Here is a 20,174-nt window from a genome sequence, read left to right as displayed (position 1 = left end):
TAGAACTGTCACCCTATGGTTGGATCTGGTACTGACAGACACACAGACACACACACATACACACACACACACACACACACACACACACACACACACACACACACACACACACACACACACACACACACACACACACACACACACACACACACACACACACACACACACACACACACACCCTGTGCACATAATTAAGGGTTGTAGGTGATAGTTTAGTCTTTGGTAATCTGTCATTACCAACAACTGTACAGGAAAGTTTTAAGCTCTTAACCTAATTTCTCTTCAGTACAGTGAATTAGTAGTATGGCTTCAGTACCTATATTATCCCAGCTTTACCTGAGCCTAGGGACATAATAGGGCAGCTTCCTGCCTTAGTGGAGGAATGTCCTTTGTTCTAGATGAGTAGGTCTAGGTGGGGGTTGGTATCTGAGAGAGAAGACATTTACAATCCTATTAGATGTGTAAGTTTGAACTTTCTCTCAATGTGAACATAATGAGAACCTGTCAACATGATCCTTCTGCTCCAAATGATCTGCCACATTTCAGATAGCCCACAGGTAATGATTTATCTATTATGTAATTGGTCGTCAAGCTATTCAAGTTAGTTGATGAGCATTTGTAGCTGCTGGTTATAGGACTTCACTGGATTTATCGAATAGAGGCTTTGGCGAGTTATACCCTGTGCGCATGCTTGAGGCGAGGGGGACAGAAAAATGACTCAATTTTCTCAGTGGTGATTTGAGGAGTAGCGGGACAAGAAAGGCGTGAGGGCAAAACCCTACCATAAGGAACCACACACAGTCTCAGGGAGAGGAAGCACACCAAAAATGTTGATAATTCAAATTGCGACCCTGCTATGTAAGTTTATTATTTTTTATCATTTTGAAATGTTTTCTGTAGAACGCATGTCCAACATTGAGTCAACTGAAAGTGCATCATGATAAACGTTGCATGTAGCCCAATGAAGAAAATACAGTTAAGCATATTTAAATGGATATTAGTTCTAAAAGTTTAAATAGGCTAATTTCATTCATCATATGTGGAATTGTTTGTATTTTTTGTTTGATTATGACACATATTGTTCTTGTTATAAACTCGGAATGAAACAATTAAAGAACATGTAAGTTTTATGAACAGGGAGACAAAAGCTCTGAGCACTTTTTGTTAGTATTTTATTCTAATACTTAGGCTATTTTATCTAATAGCCCACTTGTCTTCGACATTTTTGTACAATAAAACGTCACTCCACAACCTGTATTGAATAAATCCCATTGTTCAATATTTTTCCTCTTCTTTGTGTAGCCGCAGGGGCGTGCGTCCTTGCCCAGGTACCGGAGTTCAGCGATGTGTGCACAGAGGGGAGCTGCTACCCCGCCACGGGAGACCTTCTCATCGGCAGAGCCCACCAACTCTCCTCCAACTCCACATGCGGCCTCCACCGGCCCGAGCCGTTCTGTATCGTCAGTCATTTACAGGTAAATGCTTCTGGCACAAGTACAGAGACTATTTGGACTAGGCCCCAGGTGTTATTATAGGCCTATATACTTCATTAACTATCACACAAATATTGTTATGCCAAGTTGACAACAGTTCAATCAATAGGATTCGTTATTATTTCAATGGCACGAGCGCGTCAAAGTAGCGATATTCAATATTCACGAAAAGCAAGCTCTGATTTGTTGTGCCTCTGGGCAGCATTTGGAGTCTCTCATTCATGCCTGTAGTAGCGAGGGAGATAAGCAATACATATATATGCTCCATAATAAAGCATTCCTGTAATTGCTAACCTGAGGGTGTTTGCTCTTGGAAATGGGAAAGATTGTTTTGACCTTGTGAAAATTTGTGTTGAGAATAAATTGGTGCTATATTCATTGTCTTGCATGCCTGGAGGGGGATTCCTTTCCTAAGTAATCTAGGCTACTACTAAACAAAGTGCAATGAGGCACAAAACAGGCTATGTCGCTATCTCAAAATTAAACATTAATTACAGTATAACATATTAAATGACAACATTTTTTCATTTCCTCAGTAAGTAAAGCTCCCCTAATTATTTTAATGGGGAATAAATGCATGCTCAAAATTGAAATGATCTTGCAGTGGGCAATGTGGCGTTCAGATTTCATAATAACTACTGTAAGGTTTACAGTCAATCTCTTGTCTGTTGGGGGTGGAATATATAAATGGGATATATTCCAAATATCCCTTGGGCTTTTATTGTCAATACAAGGACTTCCTTTCACATATTTGTTCTTAAACTCCTGCTTTCTCAATATGAGCGTAGGAGTGGGAAAGATGTTTAGGATTTGGGAAGGATTGGTTTAGGAGTGCGACCCTCTGAGTTGCCTAGACTGCTTCCTGGATCACACAATCATTCTAGAAGCATTATTGAGGTTCAGAACAACAATGACTTGGACGTGTCTGTGCCAGCAGCTTGGATGCATGGGGGCTCATTGTGTCCACCTAAATCAAATGTACTAGAAATGGCTGATTCTTGTTCTCCACCACCTTAACTGTAGAGTATTTGTGAACACTTCTATGATGTGTTCAGCATAATTTTAAAGCAGGGGTGTCACATTCATTTAATAGAGGGCCTAGTGTCTGCAGGTTTTAGTTTTTTCCTTTCAATTAAGCCCTAGACAACCGGGTGTGGGAAGTTCCTTACTAATCAGTGACCTTAATTCATCCCTCAAGTACAAGGTAGGAGCGAAAACCCACAGGCACACTCGGCTTGATACTTGTGATTTAAAGTATGGTGTGCCCTGAGCATGCAAAGAATTTAAGATGGAAATCTAATATAATTAAATGAATTACATTTATGTCACCACTGAAGGAGAGAGAAACCAGATCGTGTCAGTGAAAGACGTGATCCAACAGGGTTACATTTCTTATCAAACACATATCGGTGCTGGAATTCAAACAAATGGGTGTGGCTGTGGACACACTGTTCTGTTGCATGGTCTGGATGTATAGAAGGTTTACAATCTTGTAAAGTTGTTTTCTTGTCAAGTGGTGAAAAGATGGAAGGAAATCCAGATGGTGCTGAATTTGAACCCTTGAGCATGTGTATACACACACACACACACACACACACACACACACACACACACACACACACACACACACACACACACACACACACACACACACACACACACACACAGTCTGTTTTCTGAACATCTGGTGGCCAAATGAAACCTGCATTGTCAGCAGCCTAAGGTAAGCCTTCACTGATGAGTGAGACCAGGGCAAGACAGACTCCTAATTTTAAAGTAGTTATTAAGGCCCTATTTAGCTCAATCACTTATTTCAGCATCTATATCTGCTCTTGATAAAATACCCAATTTCAATGAATTCTGTATGAATGGGCTCTTCAAAGATGTTCATTATCTGTACCCTCACCTGATTGGGAGAAATCGGCTTGGCATCCCAAGAATCCCACTGACATTTTTATCTCTCTTTCTCCCAATCTTCACGGTCTCTTCAGGAAGAGAAGAAATGCTTTGTGTGTGACTCCACCGACGTCTATGTCAAAAGCGTAGTTAACGCCACCACCGGCCACCGGGTGGAGAATGTTGTGACCACATTCGCCCCCAACCGCCTGAAAACCTGGTGGCAGTCAGAGAATGGTGAGTTCTCATGGGGAAAAAAATGGTGGATAGCTAGTAGGTAGATGAGTTCAATTAAAGGCGACTCTGTCTTCTTTCCCCCCTCAGTATATTTTCACCCTCCAATCCCTTACCTAACCCCTTTAATCAATGTGAGGAGAGACATCAAAGAGAAAGAAATGGCTGCTTGATGACCAGTTTATAAACTTTGGAATGACAGGATTAACCCGTGGGGAATGATTACCTAGGTGGCTGTTAGATGAGGCGGGGTTACACTCCATGTGTTTGGAGTTACCTTTCTAGCTAATAGGCTATGTTAGAGTTTCCACTTCCTCTTCCAATTATAATGTGGGGAGGTCAAAATTATTTAAAAAAACTATGTACCAAATCTATTATTTTTTAAATGTTGATTACTTCTCCTTGCCATTATCATTCACCTGATGAAATGACAAAACATGTGCAAAACATTTTTCTGCTGGCGCATGTCTCTGGGCCACGGTTTGCCTGGGAGAGTGTCCCTCGGAAAGAACAAGTTAAAGACCCCTGGTTTTGAAGCATTGTTAATGATTATTAGGAGGCCAAAAGCATTGAAATCGTCCACAACTTAGATACAAATTCAGCTATCCCAAGTGCATCTTGCCTTGAAGAGTTAACTCACAAAAAAGTGCTAGAAGGATATAAGATTCAGAAAGTAATCTGATAGGAGTTAGGGGAGGTTTGGCCGAGGATAAAGCGGTGGGAATATTTATCCGGAAGAACAGGAAGGAGGTTAATACTCACTAGTGGAGCGGCCAACTACACAGATGGGCCTGGCAAAAGAGACAGGGAATTTTCATTCATAATCCAGACATTACTGTACTAGATCCACTCTATTACAACACTGTCCCAGTAGGCCCCAGCTCAAAGCACAACCCTCTTACTAGCTTTTTCAACTGTCTTCTCCTCAAAAGCTGTGCAAGACCATTGCCCAAGAACACACAGATCCTACTACATTTGTTTTGTTAAGTTGTATTTTGTTTGTTTTGTTTTTAAAGTGACTTTGAAATTCTACTTGAAATAAAATGCGCTATATAAAATACATGTATTATTATTATTACAATTATAATTATTATAAGCACAGGTGAGGTTCCCCTAAAACGAATGTAAAACTGACACTCAATAGTCCCATTCTACAATATAAGATGGGGGGGGGGGGGGCGCATTAGTGCTTAGTTGATGAACTCTGTGTTGTTGCTAAAGTAACGCATTTCTCCTGTTATACATTGTTGCATATTGATAAGTGGTGGCTTGTTCTTGCTCCTATTGCTAAACAATAAACATAACCAATTAATAATAGTTTCACTAAAGAAATAGAGATATTTGAAATGGTTAAGTTGTTATTTGCTGCTTAAACTACCCAGCAGCTATGCGTAAAACCCACGGCCCCATTTTGTGGCAAAGAAGAATGTCAGGAATCAGAAGGGCAGCCATGAGCTTTATAATCATAGAACAGAACCAAACATGAAAATACTATGAAGGGAGAGGTGAAGAGTTAATGTTAACGTTTTTTGGTCCAGAAGATGCACTGTGAAGAGTGGATAAGTGTCATGTATAGTTAACCATTCCAGCTTGTGTTATGCTTGGCTCAATTGGAAACCTGTATGTACACTCATGTTTCTGTTTCTGTCTCTCCTTCCGCTCTCCACCCTCTCTGACTTCATCGCGTTTTTAAATTCTATCCTTCCCTTGCCGTTTGACCCTCTATTTTTTTTTCTCTGTCCCCTCTATCTCTTCCTCCCTTTTAACATTTTTTGGCCACCTCTTTTTTCTCTTTCCCCCTGTCCTTTCCGTCCTTGTCTCTTTCCCCCCGCTTCTTCCTTCTTTCCCCAGGTCTTGAGAAAGTGACCATCCAGCTGAACTTGGAGGCAGAGTTTCATTTCACCCACCTCATCATGACCTTCAAGGTAACCAATGGGGAGGCCGGATCAGAGGGCTCAATGTGGGGGAGCGTGGGTAGTGTGTAAGGGGATGCTGGCTGGACCGTCTACTCTGCAGATTATCAGAAAGCTTGGCCTCGTGGGAGGTCTACCATACACACAAAAACACACACACACACAGCTGTGTGAGCCTGAGGAATGGAGAACAGACCGCCCACCAGTCTGGGGTTGTTCGCTCCACACAGATCTGGCCTGTTTCACTTACTCACAATTGCAGCTCATTTATGCTGTGTAACAGGAATTTTGTAATACAGCCAATATTGAACTAAACTGTGACATCAATTTTGTGTGACAAATACAGCTGAAATAACAATTTGAGATGAATTTCAAGTTATGAATAAATGTACTGTGACAGACATACCCAATGGATAGCAGCTTATGATAGGAAGGATGTGAAGAAACATATCTTATGTCCCTACTATCCATAGATATTTCAACATAAAGATGTTCCCGTAGTATAACCGAATTGACATTGTAATTATGGCATTATAGTATATAATCTTTTCCGATCAGTTCACACCTAATATTGATACTATGCATGGCAGTCTCTCCTGGCTAAGAGTTGAGGAAAGACTGACTGCGTCACTTCTTGTTTTTATAAGAAACATTAATGTGTTGGAAATTCACTTGCATTATATAAGATGGAAGGGAGTTCCATGCACTCATGGCTCTGTATAATACTGTACGTTTCCTTAAATTTGTTCTGGACCTGGGGACTGTGAAAAGACCCCTGGTGACATGTCTGGTGGGGTAAGTGTGTGTGTAAGTTGACTATGCAAACTATTTTGAATTTCCAACACATTAATGTTTCTTATAAAAACAAGAAGTGACGCAGTCTTGTCTTTCCTAAACTCAAAATTCCTGTTACACAGCATAAATGAGCTGCAAATGTGAGTAAAGTAATACAGGCCAGACCTGGTTTCAAAAAACAAATAAACCAAAATCTCAAGGCCCAAAGCCTCTCCCCCATGTGACCTACTTGTGTGTATGTACTGACAGGTATGTGTAACTGATAGATGCACACATTTACTACATGTTCATGTTTTTAAATGTATGTCAATTGTAAAGTATTTTGTCTGTAATGTCTTTTTCGTTATATGTTGGACCCTAATAAGACTAGCCGTCGCCATTGACGTTGGGTAATGGGGATCCTAATAAATCATAATACATTTCTCCCTGGCTATGGTACTCACGTCATCTTTGATTATAGCGGATGATGTACGTTTAGAAAAAGTGGGCCATTTTCCAGATCACTCATGGTCAAATTGCTGGTTGTAACCTCAGTGCATATCACCAAGATGCATAAGTATGGTTTTTCCTCTATGACAGACCTTCCGGCCTGCTGCCATGGTGATTGAGCGGTCGGCCGACTTTGGGAAGAACTGGCAGGTGTACCGCTACTTCGCCTACGACTGTGAGTCAGCATTCCCTGCCATATCCTCGGGGCCCATGCAGAAAGTGGATGACGTCATCTGCGATTCACATTACTCCGACATCGAACCATCGACAGAGGGAGAGGTGTGTGTTTTTTATGACTGAGTAATAACGAAGTAATAACTAATTACATATGACACAATATTCTGGATGTATTGAGAGAAAAGAAGCCATTTGAAAAAATAGTGTAATCCCACTGACCATAAACCCATCTGTCTCTGTAGGTCATCTTCCGAGTTTTGGATCCAGTTTTCCGTATTGAAGATCCCTACAGCCCCAGAATCCAAAGTAAGTTCCAGCTATAATATGTGTACTTAATGATTTATGTTTGCTAATAAGTTATTATTATTATCCTTCCCATTTTTGGACAAATACCAGCTATGTGTTGCTTATTAACCAACTATACTGTAACTGCAAAATAAATGTTTACACACAATGACCTCAGGGCTACAAGCTAATGGCTAACACATGTCTCTTTCTCCTTTAGACATGTTGAAGATCACCAACCTAAGGGTGAAGTTCACCAAGCTGCACACACTGGGAGACAACCTGTTGGACTCCCGCATGGAGATCAAGGAGAAGTACTACTACGCTGTCTACGACTTGGTGGTACGGGGTAACTGCTTCTGCTACGGACATGCCTCCGAGTGCGCGCCCGTCGATGGGGCTGGGGATGTTGTTGAGGGAATGGTGAGTTCTTGATGATAAGATTATCCTACTTTTCATCACTTACTACATAGTCCCACAAACCCGCCATCACCCAGTTGATTGCCTGTTTTGTTTTCTGTAGTACACCAGGTCTCCTTAGGTCAGTGGCGGTCGGTGCCGTTTAAGATGAGAGAGGATGCACATTTTTTTAAGAGCATGGCTTTATTTCTATTACAGCATATTGGATGACTATCATTCATATTCCATTCACCCAGCTCAATGTAACATCGATAGGTTTAGGCTACTACATGATTCTCAAATTTTCCCTATACAGACCATGAGGTTGCTACAACTTAGCCTGTGAATGACAGTTTACAGCGTAGTTACACAGGTCAAGAGAAACATTTTGAGTAATCAAGGTGACAGACAGTGGCACATTCAATACTGCCTTGCATACGTTTGCCTGCCTCTAGCTCAGCTGTAACAAACTCCTTCCACGGAGGGCCAAGTGTCGGAGGGTTTTTAGTTTTTTCTTTCAATTAAGACCTAGACAACCAGGTGAGGGGAGTTCTCGACTAATTAGTGACCTTAATTAATCTATCACGTACAAGGTTGGAGCAAAAACCCGCAGATACGGCCCTCTGTGGAATGATCTGGCTGATCTTGGATGTAATCATTAGTCCAACAGTTGCAAACAAGAGTTTCTATTCAGGTATGTTTATCCCTGTTGCGTTTAATTTACTTCTGTTTAAGAAACATTTTTCAGCACAATCGGCAGAATGAATACACACCTGATCACATGGAAACACAGTTCACTTTCAAAGCAGCCACATACAAACATCATGATCAGTTTGGTCGTTAATTCCTCCTCGCATCTAAGTGTGCTCCTCCTCTCATCTTTTCCCTTTGCTTGTGGGCTTCAGTGCACAACAAATCAGCTGTCTGTGACCATGCGAAAAAACATTTCCAAGCTAAATCTTCATATCATAACCACTACACACAGCCAACATTGTTGTCACCATATTAGCTAACATCAGTCAACATAGCTACTAGAACTAACACGTTAGTAATCCCGCTTCATGCAGTACGGTGTACAGTTAGCAAGCAGTTTAGCAGTTACACCAGTGGGCCCCAGTGGCAATAAATTAATCAAACCAAAATCTTAACTTGACTTGGAAAAGTTTCAGTGTTGGATAGCCATAGCCAGCTAGCTAACATAGCATCCTTCACTATTTTAGTCGGTTGTTTGAGTAGGCTAAACTAGCTAGCAGCATTTTCTTGCTAAGTGAAAGTGAAAGAAATACAACTAAATATAGCTATCTCTCTCTCTCTTGCTTCTCTTTCAATTTTAAATAAATTAATTTGTTAAAAACTGTTCAACTATTGTCTTTTTCTCTCTTTGAGTCATCTACTCACCACATTTTATGCACTGCAGTGCTAGCTAACTGTAGCATATGCTTTCAGTACTAGATTCATTCTCTGATCCTTTGATTGGTTGGACAACATGTCAGTTCATGCTGCAAGAGCTATGCTAGTTTGGAGGACGTTCTCCGGAAATTGTCATAATTACTGTGTAAGTCTATGGAAGGGGGTGAGAACCATGAACCTCGTAGGTTTTGTATTGAAGTCAATATACCCAGAGGAGGACGGAAACTAGCTGTCCTCCGGCTACACCATGGTGCTACCCTACAGAGTGCTGTTGAGGCTACTGTAGACCTTCATTGCAAAACAGTGTGTTTTAATAATTATTTTGGTGACGTGAATATATTTAATATCGTTTTATCAAAAAAATTATAACTTTAAAAAAATTCACGATTCACGAAGTCTGTGCATTTACATGTGTTTGTCACTGTTTGAGAACAACTGAGTTTGTGTTTGTGAGAATGTGTTTCTCCATCTGTGTGTGCTTGGAAGACTGTGTGTGTGTATTTGTGGACAACGTGTCTGTGTGTGTACATGTTTGTCTGTCTGTGTATGCTAGGGAGAGAAAAGGCAGTGCACTTCCTGTTTAGTCTCTGCTATGGTCTGTTTACAGTCTGTGTCTGTCTGCGGCTAGGCTAATCTACCTCTTGTTCACTGTTATTATAAAGCCTATTCACTAAGAAATAGGAAAGTAACTCTATTAACTTTGGGGCAGCAGGTAGCCTAGTGGTTAGAGCATTGGGCCAGTAACTGAAAGGTTTCTAGATCGAATCGCCTAGCTGACAAGGCAAACATCTATCGTTCTGCCCTTGAGCAAGGCACTTACCCCACTGTTCCTAGGCCATCATTGTAAATAAGAATTTGTTCTTAACTGACTTGCCTAGTTAAACAAAGGTTAAATAAATTAAATAAATAAAACAAAACTTAAGATAAATCAAACGCTCTTATTCTTCTCAAACCCATTTTGCAGTGGTTGTCAAATTGATTCCCTTACATTACAATGTCTTAAAGACAAAACAAGATACAGTTACACCTTGCCTGAAGATGCCCAACATAAAAACTACACAATCCTGTCATGAGTGACATAGTGCCTGTTATAACAGCTCAAGTCATGACACCAAATGCGTGGCACGTATCTGACATTTTGTTGAAGGTTTTAATATTGAATTGTTAGTTTGAGTCTGTTTATCTGTCAGCAAATTGGCATTTGTCCATTCAGTTTAATGCAGAACAGATGAGAGCTAGTCAATCAACACTGTAAACATGTCCTGCAGTCATCTGGAATAGGAATACCGCCTTTCATCTGTAGTTTCCCTTTGCTTTTGCACTGATATCTCAGATGTAATTGACCATGATGGTCAAGGGGAGCACAGTCAAATAGCACTGAGGCCTCAGTCTCTGCACAGTAGTTGATAGGTCCCTGAACTGCACTATTAAACCCTGAATATGGCCTGTGAAATCATTTTAAGCTGGATATGAATAAATAGTTCATGTACATGCATAGCAATGAGGTAATTGCTTATTCACTGCTTGTAAGTGCTTATTAATGCTAGTTTCTCACCTCTGTCTCTGTATGTTTTCCCTAAGGTCCATGGCCACTGTATGTGCAACCACAACACCATGGGGCTGAACTGTGAGAAGTGTCAGGACTTCTACCATGACCTGCCCTGGAGACCAGCCGAGGGACGCAATACCAACGCCTGTAAAAGTAAGCCACCTTAAGCTAACAAACTGTCTTAATAAAGAGTTCCCAAAGGGGAATATTATAGTTTGTGTCCCCTTTCAATTGATCACTTGTGATGACAGGCTGCAGTGGCTGCTCAGACCATTTACAACCATCCAACTGCCTTTTTTATAAACACTGTGAATCAACATGTTGTCTTTGCCCCCCTCCCTTCCCCCAATCTGTCTGTCTCTCTGCAGAATGTAACTGTAACCAGCACTCAGACTCGTGTCACTTCGACATGGCAGTATACGTATCCACGGGTAACGTGAGCGGTGGTGTGTGTAATGAGTGCCAGCACAACACTATGGGACACAACTGTGAACAGTGCAAACCCTTCTACTTCCAGCACCCAGAGAGGGACATCCGTCACCCCAGTATCTGTGAACGTAGGTTGAACCTTGAACTTCAAACTCCAACCCCCTCAACTCTTCCACACCCCACCATCCAAACCCAGTCTTTCCTATCTCCATCCGTCTTTCCATCTATCCATCCTGTTATTTTCTCCCCATTACTTCTCCACCTCTTACCCCCTACTGTTTGTTCCACTCTTCCACTCCCACTCTCCCTCATCTCATCCGTGACTCTGTCTGTCTCGCTTCAGAAATATATTTGTATATTTTCTCCTCCTCCCATCTGGCTCTTTGATCCTGCCTCTGTGGTCTGGATCTGAGAGGGAACACCTGGGTTTTTGAAGCTTTATCAGCCAAACCAGTGGTGTCTCCTTTTAACTCCAAACCACTGTAGGGTGGAGAGAGACCCTTCTCATGTGTCACCTCCCCCCTAGGCTTTCATGGCTCTAGGTAGAAATTGACCTCAGGCCTCAGGGGATGCTGACCTCAGATTAGCATCTGGGAGAACTTCATCCTACTCTGCTTTGATGTGTGAATGATGGGCTTGTTAGGCTTTTCACACTTGTCTCACCAGTGTTTTGAGTCTTTGTGTTTGTGGTGTGTGAGAGAGAACGTCCATTCAAGTTTCAACTTTTTTATTGTCACTTGCACAAGTACAATGAAATGTCTTTCTTGCTTGCTCTTTCCCGATAATGCCGTAACATCCTTTGTAAGCTTTTTCTCCCCTTTGGTATTCAGTTTGATATTATTGTTAGCCTGCAGGTAGCTACAGTAGCTACTAAATTCTTCAAGCAGATGTAAGAATTTTTTTTAAGGGATTTTCAAATAACTTTCAGAGATTACAATGTGTACCTTTCTTGAAGAGGATGTACTTTCCTTATGAAAGATCAAATAGCTCCCATCGATATTGTTAAGTCTGACTTCCATTCCATGAATGTGGACTTCACAATTTTTTCTTCGTCCTGTTAGCTAGTCACCATTACAGCTTTCTACTCCCCCAGTTCCACTCGCAATACTCAATTTTACAACATATTGCCTAACTCAATGTTCCTGATGTTTCCCCATCTCTGTAGCGTGTAACTGTGATCCGGTGGGCTCTCTGAACGGTGGGATCTGTGACAGGATGACTGATGTGTTGTCTGGACTGATCGCTGGCCAGTGTCGCTGCAAGCCCAATGTGGAGGGAGAGCAATGTGACCAGTGCAAACAGGCCCATTACGGCTTGGGAGACCACCTTCTGGGCTGCATGGGTAAAGGCACACACACACATTTACTCATGTGTTATTGGAGTCTGTAGCTTTTTCAAGCAGGAAGATGTCTACATTTTATTTGAATACCTATAAATTGTTGTTTTTCCCAGCCTGCACCTGTAATGCCCTGGGGACAGTTCCTGGAGGGAGCCCATGTGATACAGACTCAGGAGTCTGTTACTGCAAACGCCTGGTCACCGGGAGGGACTGTGACCAATGTATGGTAAGGAACCTTATTCTTCTGATTTACATACTTTGTACGCAAGAGTCGCTAATCAAAGTGCACATTGCTGTCTGATGGACCAAAAGGTTAACGCTTTCACTCTGTGAAAGACAGTTGACTTATGATCTCATGGCATTTGACATCACCAATGGCCACTAGTTACACATCTGTTACACACATCTACTACATACACGGCTTCAGAAAGTTTTCACACCCCTTGACTTTTGTTGTGTTACAGCCTGAATGGAATATTTGTTGGAGTCACTGGCCTACACACAATACCCCATAATGTCATAGTGATGTTATGTTTTTCAACGTTATTAATATTATATATTTTTTTATATATACTTTTTTTTTACAAATAAATTAAAATGAGAAATTGAAATGTCTTGAGTCAATAGGTATTCATCCCCTTTGTTAAGGCAAACCTAAATATTTCAGGAGTGAAAATGTGCTTAACAAGTCACATAATAATTTGCATGGACTCTGTGTGCAATAATAGTGTTTAACATGATTTTTGAATGACTACCTCATCTCTGTACCCCACACATACAATTATCCGTTAGGTCCCTCATTCGAGCAGTGAATTTCAAGCACAGATTCAACCACAAAGACCAGGGAGGTTTTTCAATGCCTGGCAAAGAAGGGCACTTATTGGTAGTTAGATTTTTTTTTAAAGCAGACATTGAATATCACTTTGAGCATGGTGAAGTTATTATAACACTTTGGATGGTGTATCAATACAGTCACTACAAAGATACAGTCATCCTTCCTAACTCAGTTGCCGGAGAGGAAGGAAACCACTCAGAGGTTTCACCATCAGGCCAATGGTGACTTTAAAACAGTTACAGAGTTGAATGGCTGTGCTAGGAGAAAACTGAGGATGGATAAACAAAATTGTAGTTAACTTAATTGAGAGAGTCAAATGAAGGAAGCCTTTACAGAATAAAAATATTCCAAAATATGCATCCTGTTTGCAAGAAGGCACTAAAGTTATACTGCAAAACATGTTGCAAAGCAATTTACTTTTTGTCCTGAATACAAAGTGTTATGTTTGGGACAAATCCAAAACAACACATTACTGAATACCACTCTCCATATTTTCAAGTATAATGGTGGCTGCTTCATGTTATGGGTATGCTTTAAATCGTTAAGGACTGGGGATTTTTTCAGGATACATTTTTTTTACAAAATGGAGCTAAGCGTACTGTAGAGTAAAACCTGGCTCTGTCTACTTGAAGAATTTTAAAAAGAATAATGACCAAATGTTGCACAATCCATGTGTGGAAAGCTCTTAGAGACTTACCCAGAAAGACTGTAATCGCTGCCAATGGAGCTTCTATTTTCTATACATATGCAAAAATGTCTTAAAACATGTTTTCACTTTGTCATTGTGGGGTATTGTGTATAGATGGGTGTCATTAAAGGGTTGTTTTTAACAATGTGCGTGTGTGTGTGTATTTGTGTGTCCTACAGCCTCAGCACTGGGGGCTAAGCAATGACATGGATGGCTGCAGACCATGTGACTGTGACCTGGGTGGAGCCATCAATAACGAGTGAGCTCAAGTTCACCCGGCTAATTCGTTAATCTAAATGCCTCACTTAAAAAATATATAATTTCTAAACGATTCTTCATAGTTGCCTCTTTTCATACAGCCACAGAAGTCTTAAAATGAACTGTTACCTTGAATGCAACACTAAGATGAACACTTTTTTAACTCTGATTAAACTCCCTGACATTCCCTCCCTGTCCCCTCTCTCTCTCACTCCAGTTGTTCCCAGGAGACTGGTCAGTGTGTGTGTCGAGAACACATGTTTGGCCGGCGCTGTGACCAGGTGGAGTCAGGCTTCTACTTCATCGCCCTGGACCACTACACCTACGAGGCAGAGGACGCCAAATTTGGACCTGTGAGTTACCTTTCTACCTTTGGCCAATGACCCTGATGTGTCTTTCTTCTTCTAAGTTCTTCTGGGATCATGGGTGTTCCCTACTAATCCGTGACTCTTTTCTCCCTCTCTATCTCCAGGGTGTGACAGTAGTGCAGAGACCCCACCCTCAGGACCGTAGCCCCACCTGGACAGGGATAGGTTTCGTCAATGTTCCAGAGGGGGCCTACCTGGAGTTCTCCATCGACAACATCCCCCACTCCATGGAGTACGACATCCTCATCCGCTACGAGCCTCAGGTCAGTCCCAGAACATACTGCCTTCCCAATGGACGTAAACTCCGGGGCACATGAGTGTCAGAGGGTTTTAATTTCTTTCTTTACTTAATTGATTATGTTAGGTAACGTCGCTGCTTGTCAAGGTCCTGTCATTACCCTTTTGTTTACCTGTTTACCAATGTATATGTACCTGTTACGTTGCCGTAGTTACCAGACCAGTGGGAGGAGGTGTTGATGACGGTGATGCGGCCCAGTGTGATTTCAGCTGACAGTCGCTGTGCCAACACCATGCCTGACGACGACAACCAGATGATATCCCTCCACCCCGGATCACGGTAAACACACACCGCCTCCTCTGTCAGTGTTGGGGAAGGAGGACTGTTTGGTAACTGGTGGGTGGGTGTGAGAGATGAACTCTGAGTCTGTATAGTAGGTATCCACTGAGTCTGTATGTTAAGTATCTTCTGAGTAGGTATATTAGGTAAACTCCAAAGCTGTATATTAGGTATACTCTGAGTCTGTATATTAAGTAGTCTCTGAGTCTGTATATTAAGTAGACTCTGAGTCTGTATATTAGGTAGACTCTGGGTCTGTGTATTAGGTATTCTCTGACTCTGGGTCTGTGACTCTGAGTCTGTATATTAAGTAGTCTTTGAGTCTGTATATTAGGTATTCTCTGAGTCTGTGTATTAGGTAGACTGAGTCTGTGTATTAGGTATTCTCTGAGTCTGTATATTAAGTAGTCTCTGAGTCTGTATATTAGGTATTCTCTGAGTCTGTATATTAGGTAGACTCTGGGTCTGTGTATTAGGTATTCTCTGAGTCTGTGTATTAGGTAGACTGAGTCTGTATATTAGGTAGACTCTGGGTCTGTGTATTAGGTATTCTCTGAGTCTGTGTATTAGGTAGACTGAGTCTGTATATTAGGTAGACTCTGAGTCTGTATATTCGGTATTCTCTGAGTCTGTGTATTAGGTAGACTGAGTCTGTATATTAGGTAGACTCTTGAGTCTGTATATTAAGTAGACTCTTGAGTCTGTATATTAAGTAGACTCTGAGTCTGTATATTCGGTAGAGTCTGAGTCTGTGTATTAGGTAGACTGAGTCTGTATATTAGGTAGACTCTGAGTCTGTATATTAGGTAGACTCTGGGTCTGTGTATTAGGTAGACTCTGAGTCTGTATATTCGGTAGACTCTGAGTCTCTATATTAGGTGGTAGACTCTGAGTCTGTATATTAGGTGGTAGACTCTGAGTCTGTATATTAAGTAGACTCTGAGTCTGTATATTCGGTAGACTCTGAGTCTATGTATTAGGTAGACTCTGAGTCTGTATATTAGGTAAACTCTGGGTCTGTGTATTAGGTAGACTCTGAGTCTGTATATTCGGTAGACTCTGAGTCTCTATATTAGGTGGTAGACTCTGAGTCTGTACATTAGGTGTTCTCTGAGTCTGTATATTCGGTATTCTCTGAGTCTGTGTATTAGGTATTCTCTGAGTCTGTGTATTAGGTAGACTCTGAGTCTGTGTATTAGGTAGACTCTGAGTCTGTATATTAGGTATGCTCTGAGTCTGTGTATTAGGTAGTCTCTGAGTCTGTGTATTAGGTAGACTCTGAGTCTGTATATTAGGTATTCTCTGAGTCTGTGTATTAGTTAGACTCTGAGTCTGTATATTAGGTGGTAGACTCTGAGTCTGTATATTAGGTATTCTCTGAGTCTGTGTATTAGGTATTCTCTGAGTCTGTGTATTAGGTATTCTCTGAGTCTGTGTATGCACCCTGTATACGCCCTGAGGGTTCCCCTTTGAAAACACTGATTTAGTGTGTGTGTCATAGGAGTATTTTTAAACATGTGTTTTCTGACATCCATCTCTCTCTTGTCTCTTCAGATATGCAGTGCTCCCCAGACCAGTGTGTTTCGAGGCAGGGATGAACTACACTGTTCGTCTGAGTCTGCCCCTCTACTCCGCACTCAGTGACGTCCAGTCCCCATATACACTCATCGACTCGGTTAGTTCCCACACACACACACTGTCAAACACATCGACACAACTCTGATTCTTGCTTGAAATATCCATCGATGTCTATTCGAGACTTAGGCAGAAATTTCAGTTACTAGGATTTCATATTAGGATTGGGCCCTTACTGACTCCATACTAAATCTCATTCCATCTCCTGTAACTTTCTTCCCCGTCTGTAGATTGTGCTGATGCCCCACTGTAAGAACCTGGAGATCTTCACTGGCTCTGAGGGCGGTGACTTGGCCACCAGCAGTGCCTGGAATACCTTCCAGCGCTACCGCTGTCTGGAGAACAGTCAGAGCGTAGTGAAGACCCCGTCCACAGACATCTGCCGCAACTTTATCTTCAGCGTATCTGCTCTGCTGCACCAGGGAGCTAAAGGTATGGCACCACACTCCAGTCATGTGTGCTTGAACATACTTGTTTGCTCATGTATGTGTTTCTCAACTAAGGGTCTAAAAGGGTATCTTAACTAAAGGTCTTTTTAACTAAAAGTGGAACTGACAGCATTTTAGCAACATAACATCGTATTAAAATCTGTTCATATATACCCCTAGGAAGAATATAATGCCTTTTTTTAATTTTATTTTTTACATTTTATGAGAAGCAATCACTTATATATTTGGAGAGGTTCTCCCATTCTTTCTCTGCAGATCCTCTCAAGCTCTGTCAGGTTGGATGGCCAGCGTTGCTGCACAGCTATTTTCAGGTTTCTCCAGAGATGTTAGATCGGGTTCAAGTCCAGGCTCTGGCTGGGCCACTCAAGGACTTTCGGAGACTTGTCCCAAAACCACTCCTGTGTTGTCTTGGCTGTGTGCATGGGGGTCATTGTCCTGTTGGAAGGTGAACCTTCACCCCAGTCGGAGGCCCTGAGCACTCTGGAGCATGTTTTCATCAAGGATCTCTCTGTGCTTTGTCCATTCATCTTTGCCTCAATCCTGACTAGTCTCCCAGTCCCTGCCACTGAAGGACATTCTGATAGCATGATGCTGCCACCACCATGCTTCCCCATAGGGATGTTGCCAGGTTTCTCCAGATGTGACGCTTGGCATTCAGGCCAAAGAGTTCAATCTTGGTTTCATCAGACCAGAGAATATTGTTTCTCATGGGCTGAGAGTCTTTAGGTGCCTTTTGGCAAACTCCAAGCGGGCTGCCATGTACCTATTACTGAGGAGTGGCTTCCATCGGGCCACTCTACCATAAAGGCCTGATTGGTGTAGTGCTGCAGAGATAGTTGTCCTTGGAAGTTTCTCCCATCTCCACAGAGGAACTCTATAGCTCTGTCAGAGTGACCATCGGGTTCTTGTTCACTTCCCTGACCAAAGCCCTTTTCAATGGCTCAATTTAGCCATGAGGCCAGCTCTAGGAATAGTCTTGGTTGTTCCAATCTTCTTCCATTTAAGAATGATGGAGGCCACCTTGTTCTTGGGGACCTTCAATGCTGCAGACATTTTTTGGTACCCTTCCCCAGATCTGTGCTTCGACACAATCCTGTCTCTGAGCTCTACGGACAGTTCCTTCGACCTCATGGCTTGGTTTTTTCTCTGACATGCACTGTCAACTGTGGGACCTTATATAAATCAAAGTTGTATTTTTATTTATATAGACAGGTGTGTGCCTTTCCAAATCATGTCCAATCAATTGAATTTACAACAACTGATTTCTCAACCCACGTTTTGACAACTGAATGGGAACTTGCCTGCCTGCCTGCCCGTCCGCCCATTTGATTAATGCTAACTGCATTTAACCAGGTAAGCTAGTTGGGAACAAGTTCTCATTTGCAACTGCGACCTGGCCAAGATAGATTTGATTGACAACTAAGAGATATGCTAACTGTGGATTGTCGTTCAAGTTCAGCATAGCTAGAAATTTCACATGTCTTGCTAGCTAACCAAATGACACCTATATCTCTAGCTGTAGCCACCGAAAAACTCATCCACTCATCAAATAACAAGACATCCTCCCAGCAGCTAGCTAGTTGGCTAGCTAACGTTAGGCTCTGTGTTTTTAGCTTGCTACATAAATGGATAAGCTAGCCTATTAGCCATGTTATCTGGTAATTGCCCTTGCTAGTTTGATTGTATTGACATTTCCAGCCTTATTTCCAGTTGTCTGTTTTTGTCCAAATTATTCAGTCAATGAAACAGTGAACCTGAATTGCTGGAGGCAGCAAACAATGTACCAGGCCAGCTGTGATTTACAACCTGATAGCAATATTTGCTGGACTACCAAGAAATGTATTGGTGAATTAGCTATATTAATTATGCATTGAACTGCATCCATCTATTCTGACAACAATAGCTTACTCAACGTCATGGAATTTTATAACCTATTTTTATGCAGTTGGTTTTGTAGCATAAACTGGGATTTTAAACATGTTCACTGATATTATGATTGCCTATTTGTTTCATATCTGCAAAGTAGTTCAAACGCTGCCAGTTCCACTTTAACTAAAGAAGGTTTCTTAACTAAAGGTCATTGTCATAAAGTTTGTCTGTCAATCACATACAATTGACCCTGGTCGGCATTGTTTGGAAATGACAGGATTTCATTCCAATGTTGACCTCTGTCTGACAATCATCCTCAGTCCATCTCCTCGTACACTCCCTACACTAAAATTATATTTTCTCTCCTCTATACATCAGCTGTTTCAATCCCGTTCTTTTCTTCTCTCTTTATTTCCTTTCCTTTCATTCCATACCTTATCCCTTCCTGTGCCTCTGGCATATTGATGTTGTCTTCAGTTTCCAACCCATGTCCCTCATCAACAGTTACGCTATGTCTGTCTACTCTCCTCATGTGTGGACTTGTATTGGACCCTGGGGCCCTAAACTTGATTATAAGCCCTCTCGGATCTTGACACACTGAAAAGACCACAGAGGAACTTTCTCAGCCCGCCACAGCAGTAAATCTCTTACCCTGCCAGACAGAGTGAGAACTTGTCTCTGCTGCCAGTCTAGTAGTATATACGGGTCCATGCTATCGTAGGACAGATTTCATGGATTTATTCATGTAGGTGGTCAGATTAGATTACAAGAGTATAACATAATGTAAAGGATGAAGTCAAATATAATACTCTATTATCTTGAGGAAAACTTTTCTTACACATGCAAGCATCAAGGAAAACTAAACATAGCATTTATATCATGGCACTTAAATTGCAACATGTAGTTAAATGAGAATGAATTGTTATTGAAATATGATATGATTTTATTGTATACATTTTTTCTTGGGAATGCAGTCAGTATGAGTTCAAATCCTCCCAGCTGTGAAAGTCACATAATCTTGTCTCATTTAGCAGGTTTTTTGAGGTCTCCTGCACAGATGTAGGTCCCTCATCTACACATTGCTGCA

The 20,174-nt window shown here is 41.6% G+C and overlaps 1 protein-coding gene across 1 annotated transcript in view; it reads left to right on the top strand.

Moving 5' to 3' along the window:
• The first annotated feature begins 710 nt into the window (after positions 1-710).
• LOC115134006 (laminin subunit beta-1-like) overlaps positions 711-20,174 on the top strand; it is a 31,676-nt gene continuing 12,212 nt past the window's right edge. The window contains exons 1-17 of the mRNA XM_029667505.2: positions 711-858; positions 1,303-1,475; positions 3,485-3,626; positions 5,475-5,548; positions 6,911-7,099; positions 7,240-7,303; positions 7,503-7,705; positions 10,673-10,793; positions 11,009-11,197; positions 12,235-12,411; positions 12,522-12,634; positions 14,111-14,190; positions 14,407-14,542; positions 14,662-14,820; positions 15,007-15,134; positions 16,689-16,809; positions 17,000-17,201. Coding sequence (XP_029523365.2) covers positions 828-858; positions 1,303-1,475; positions 3,485-3,626; positions 5,475-5,548; positions 6,911-7,099; positions 7,240-7,303; positions 7,503-7,705; positions 10,673-10,793; positions 11,009-11,197; positions 12,235-12,411; positions 12,522-12,634; positions 14,111-14,190; positions 14,407-14,542; positions 14,662-14,820; positions 15,007-15,134; positions 16,689-16,809; positions 17,000-17,201 — 2,302 coding nt within the window. The 5' untranslated portion in view covers positions 711-827. The remainder of the gene's footprint in view (positions 859-1,302; positions 1,476-3,484; positions 3,627-5,474; positions 5,549-6,910; positions 7,100-7,239; positions 7,304-7,502; positions 7,706-10,672; positions 10,794-11,008; positions 11,198-12,234; positions 12,412-12,521; positions 12,635-14,110; positions 14,191-14,406; positions 14,543-14,661; positions 14,821-15,006; positions 15,135-16,688; positions 16,810-16,999; positions 17,202-20,174) is intronic.

Source organism: Oncorhynchus nerka, linkage group LG9a, assembly GCF_034236695.1.
Source record: "Oncorhynchus nerka isolate Pitt River linkage group LG9a, Oner_Uvic_2.0, whole genome shotgun sequence".
In the NCBI taxonomy this organism is placed as follows: Eukaryota; Metazoa; Chordata; class Actinopteri; order Salmoniformes; family Salmonidae; genus Oncorhynchus; species Oncorhynchus nerka.
This window is presented reverse-complemented; position numbering and strand designations above follow the sequence as displayed.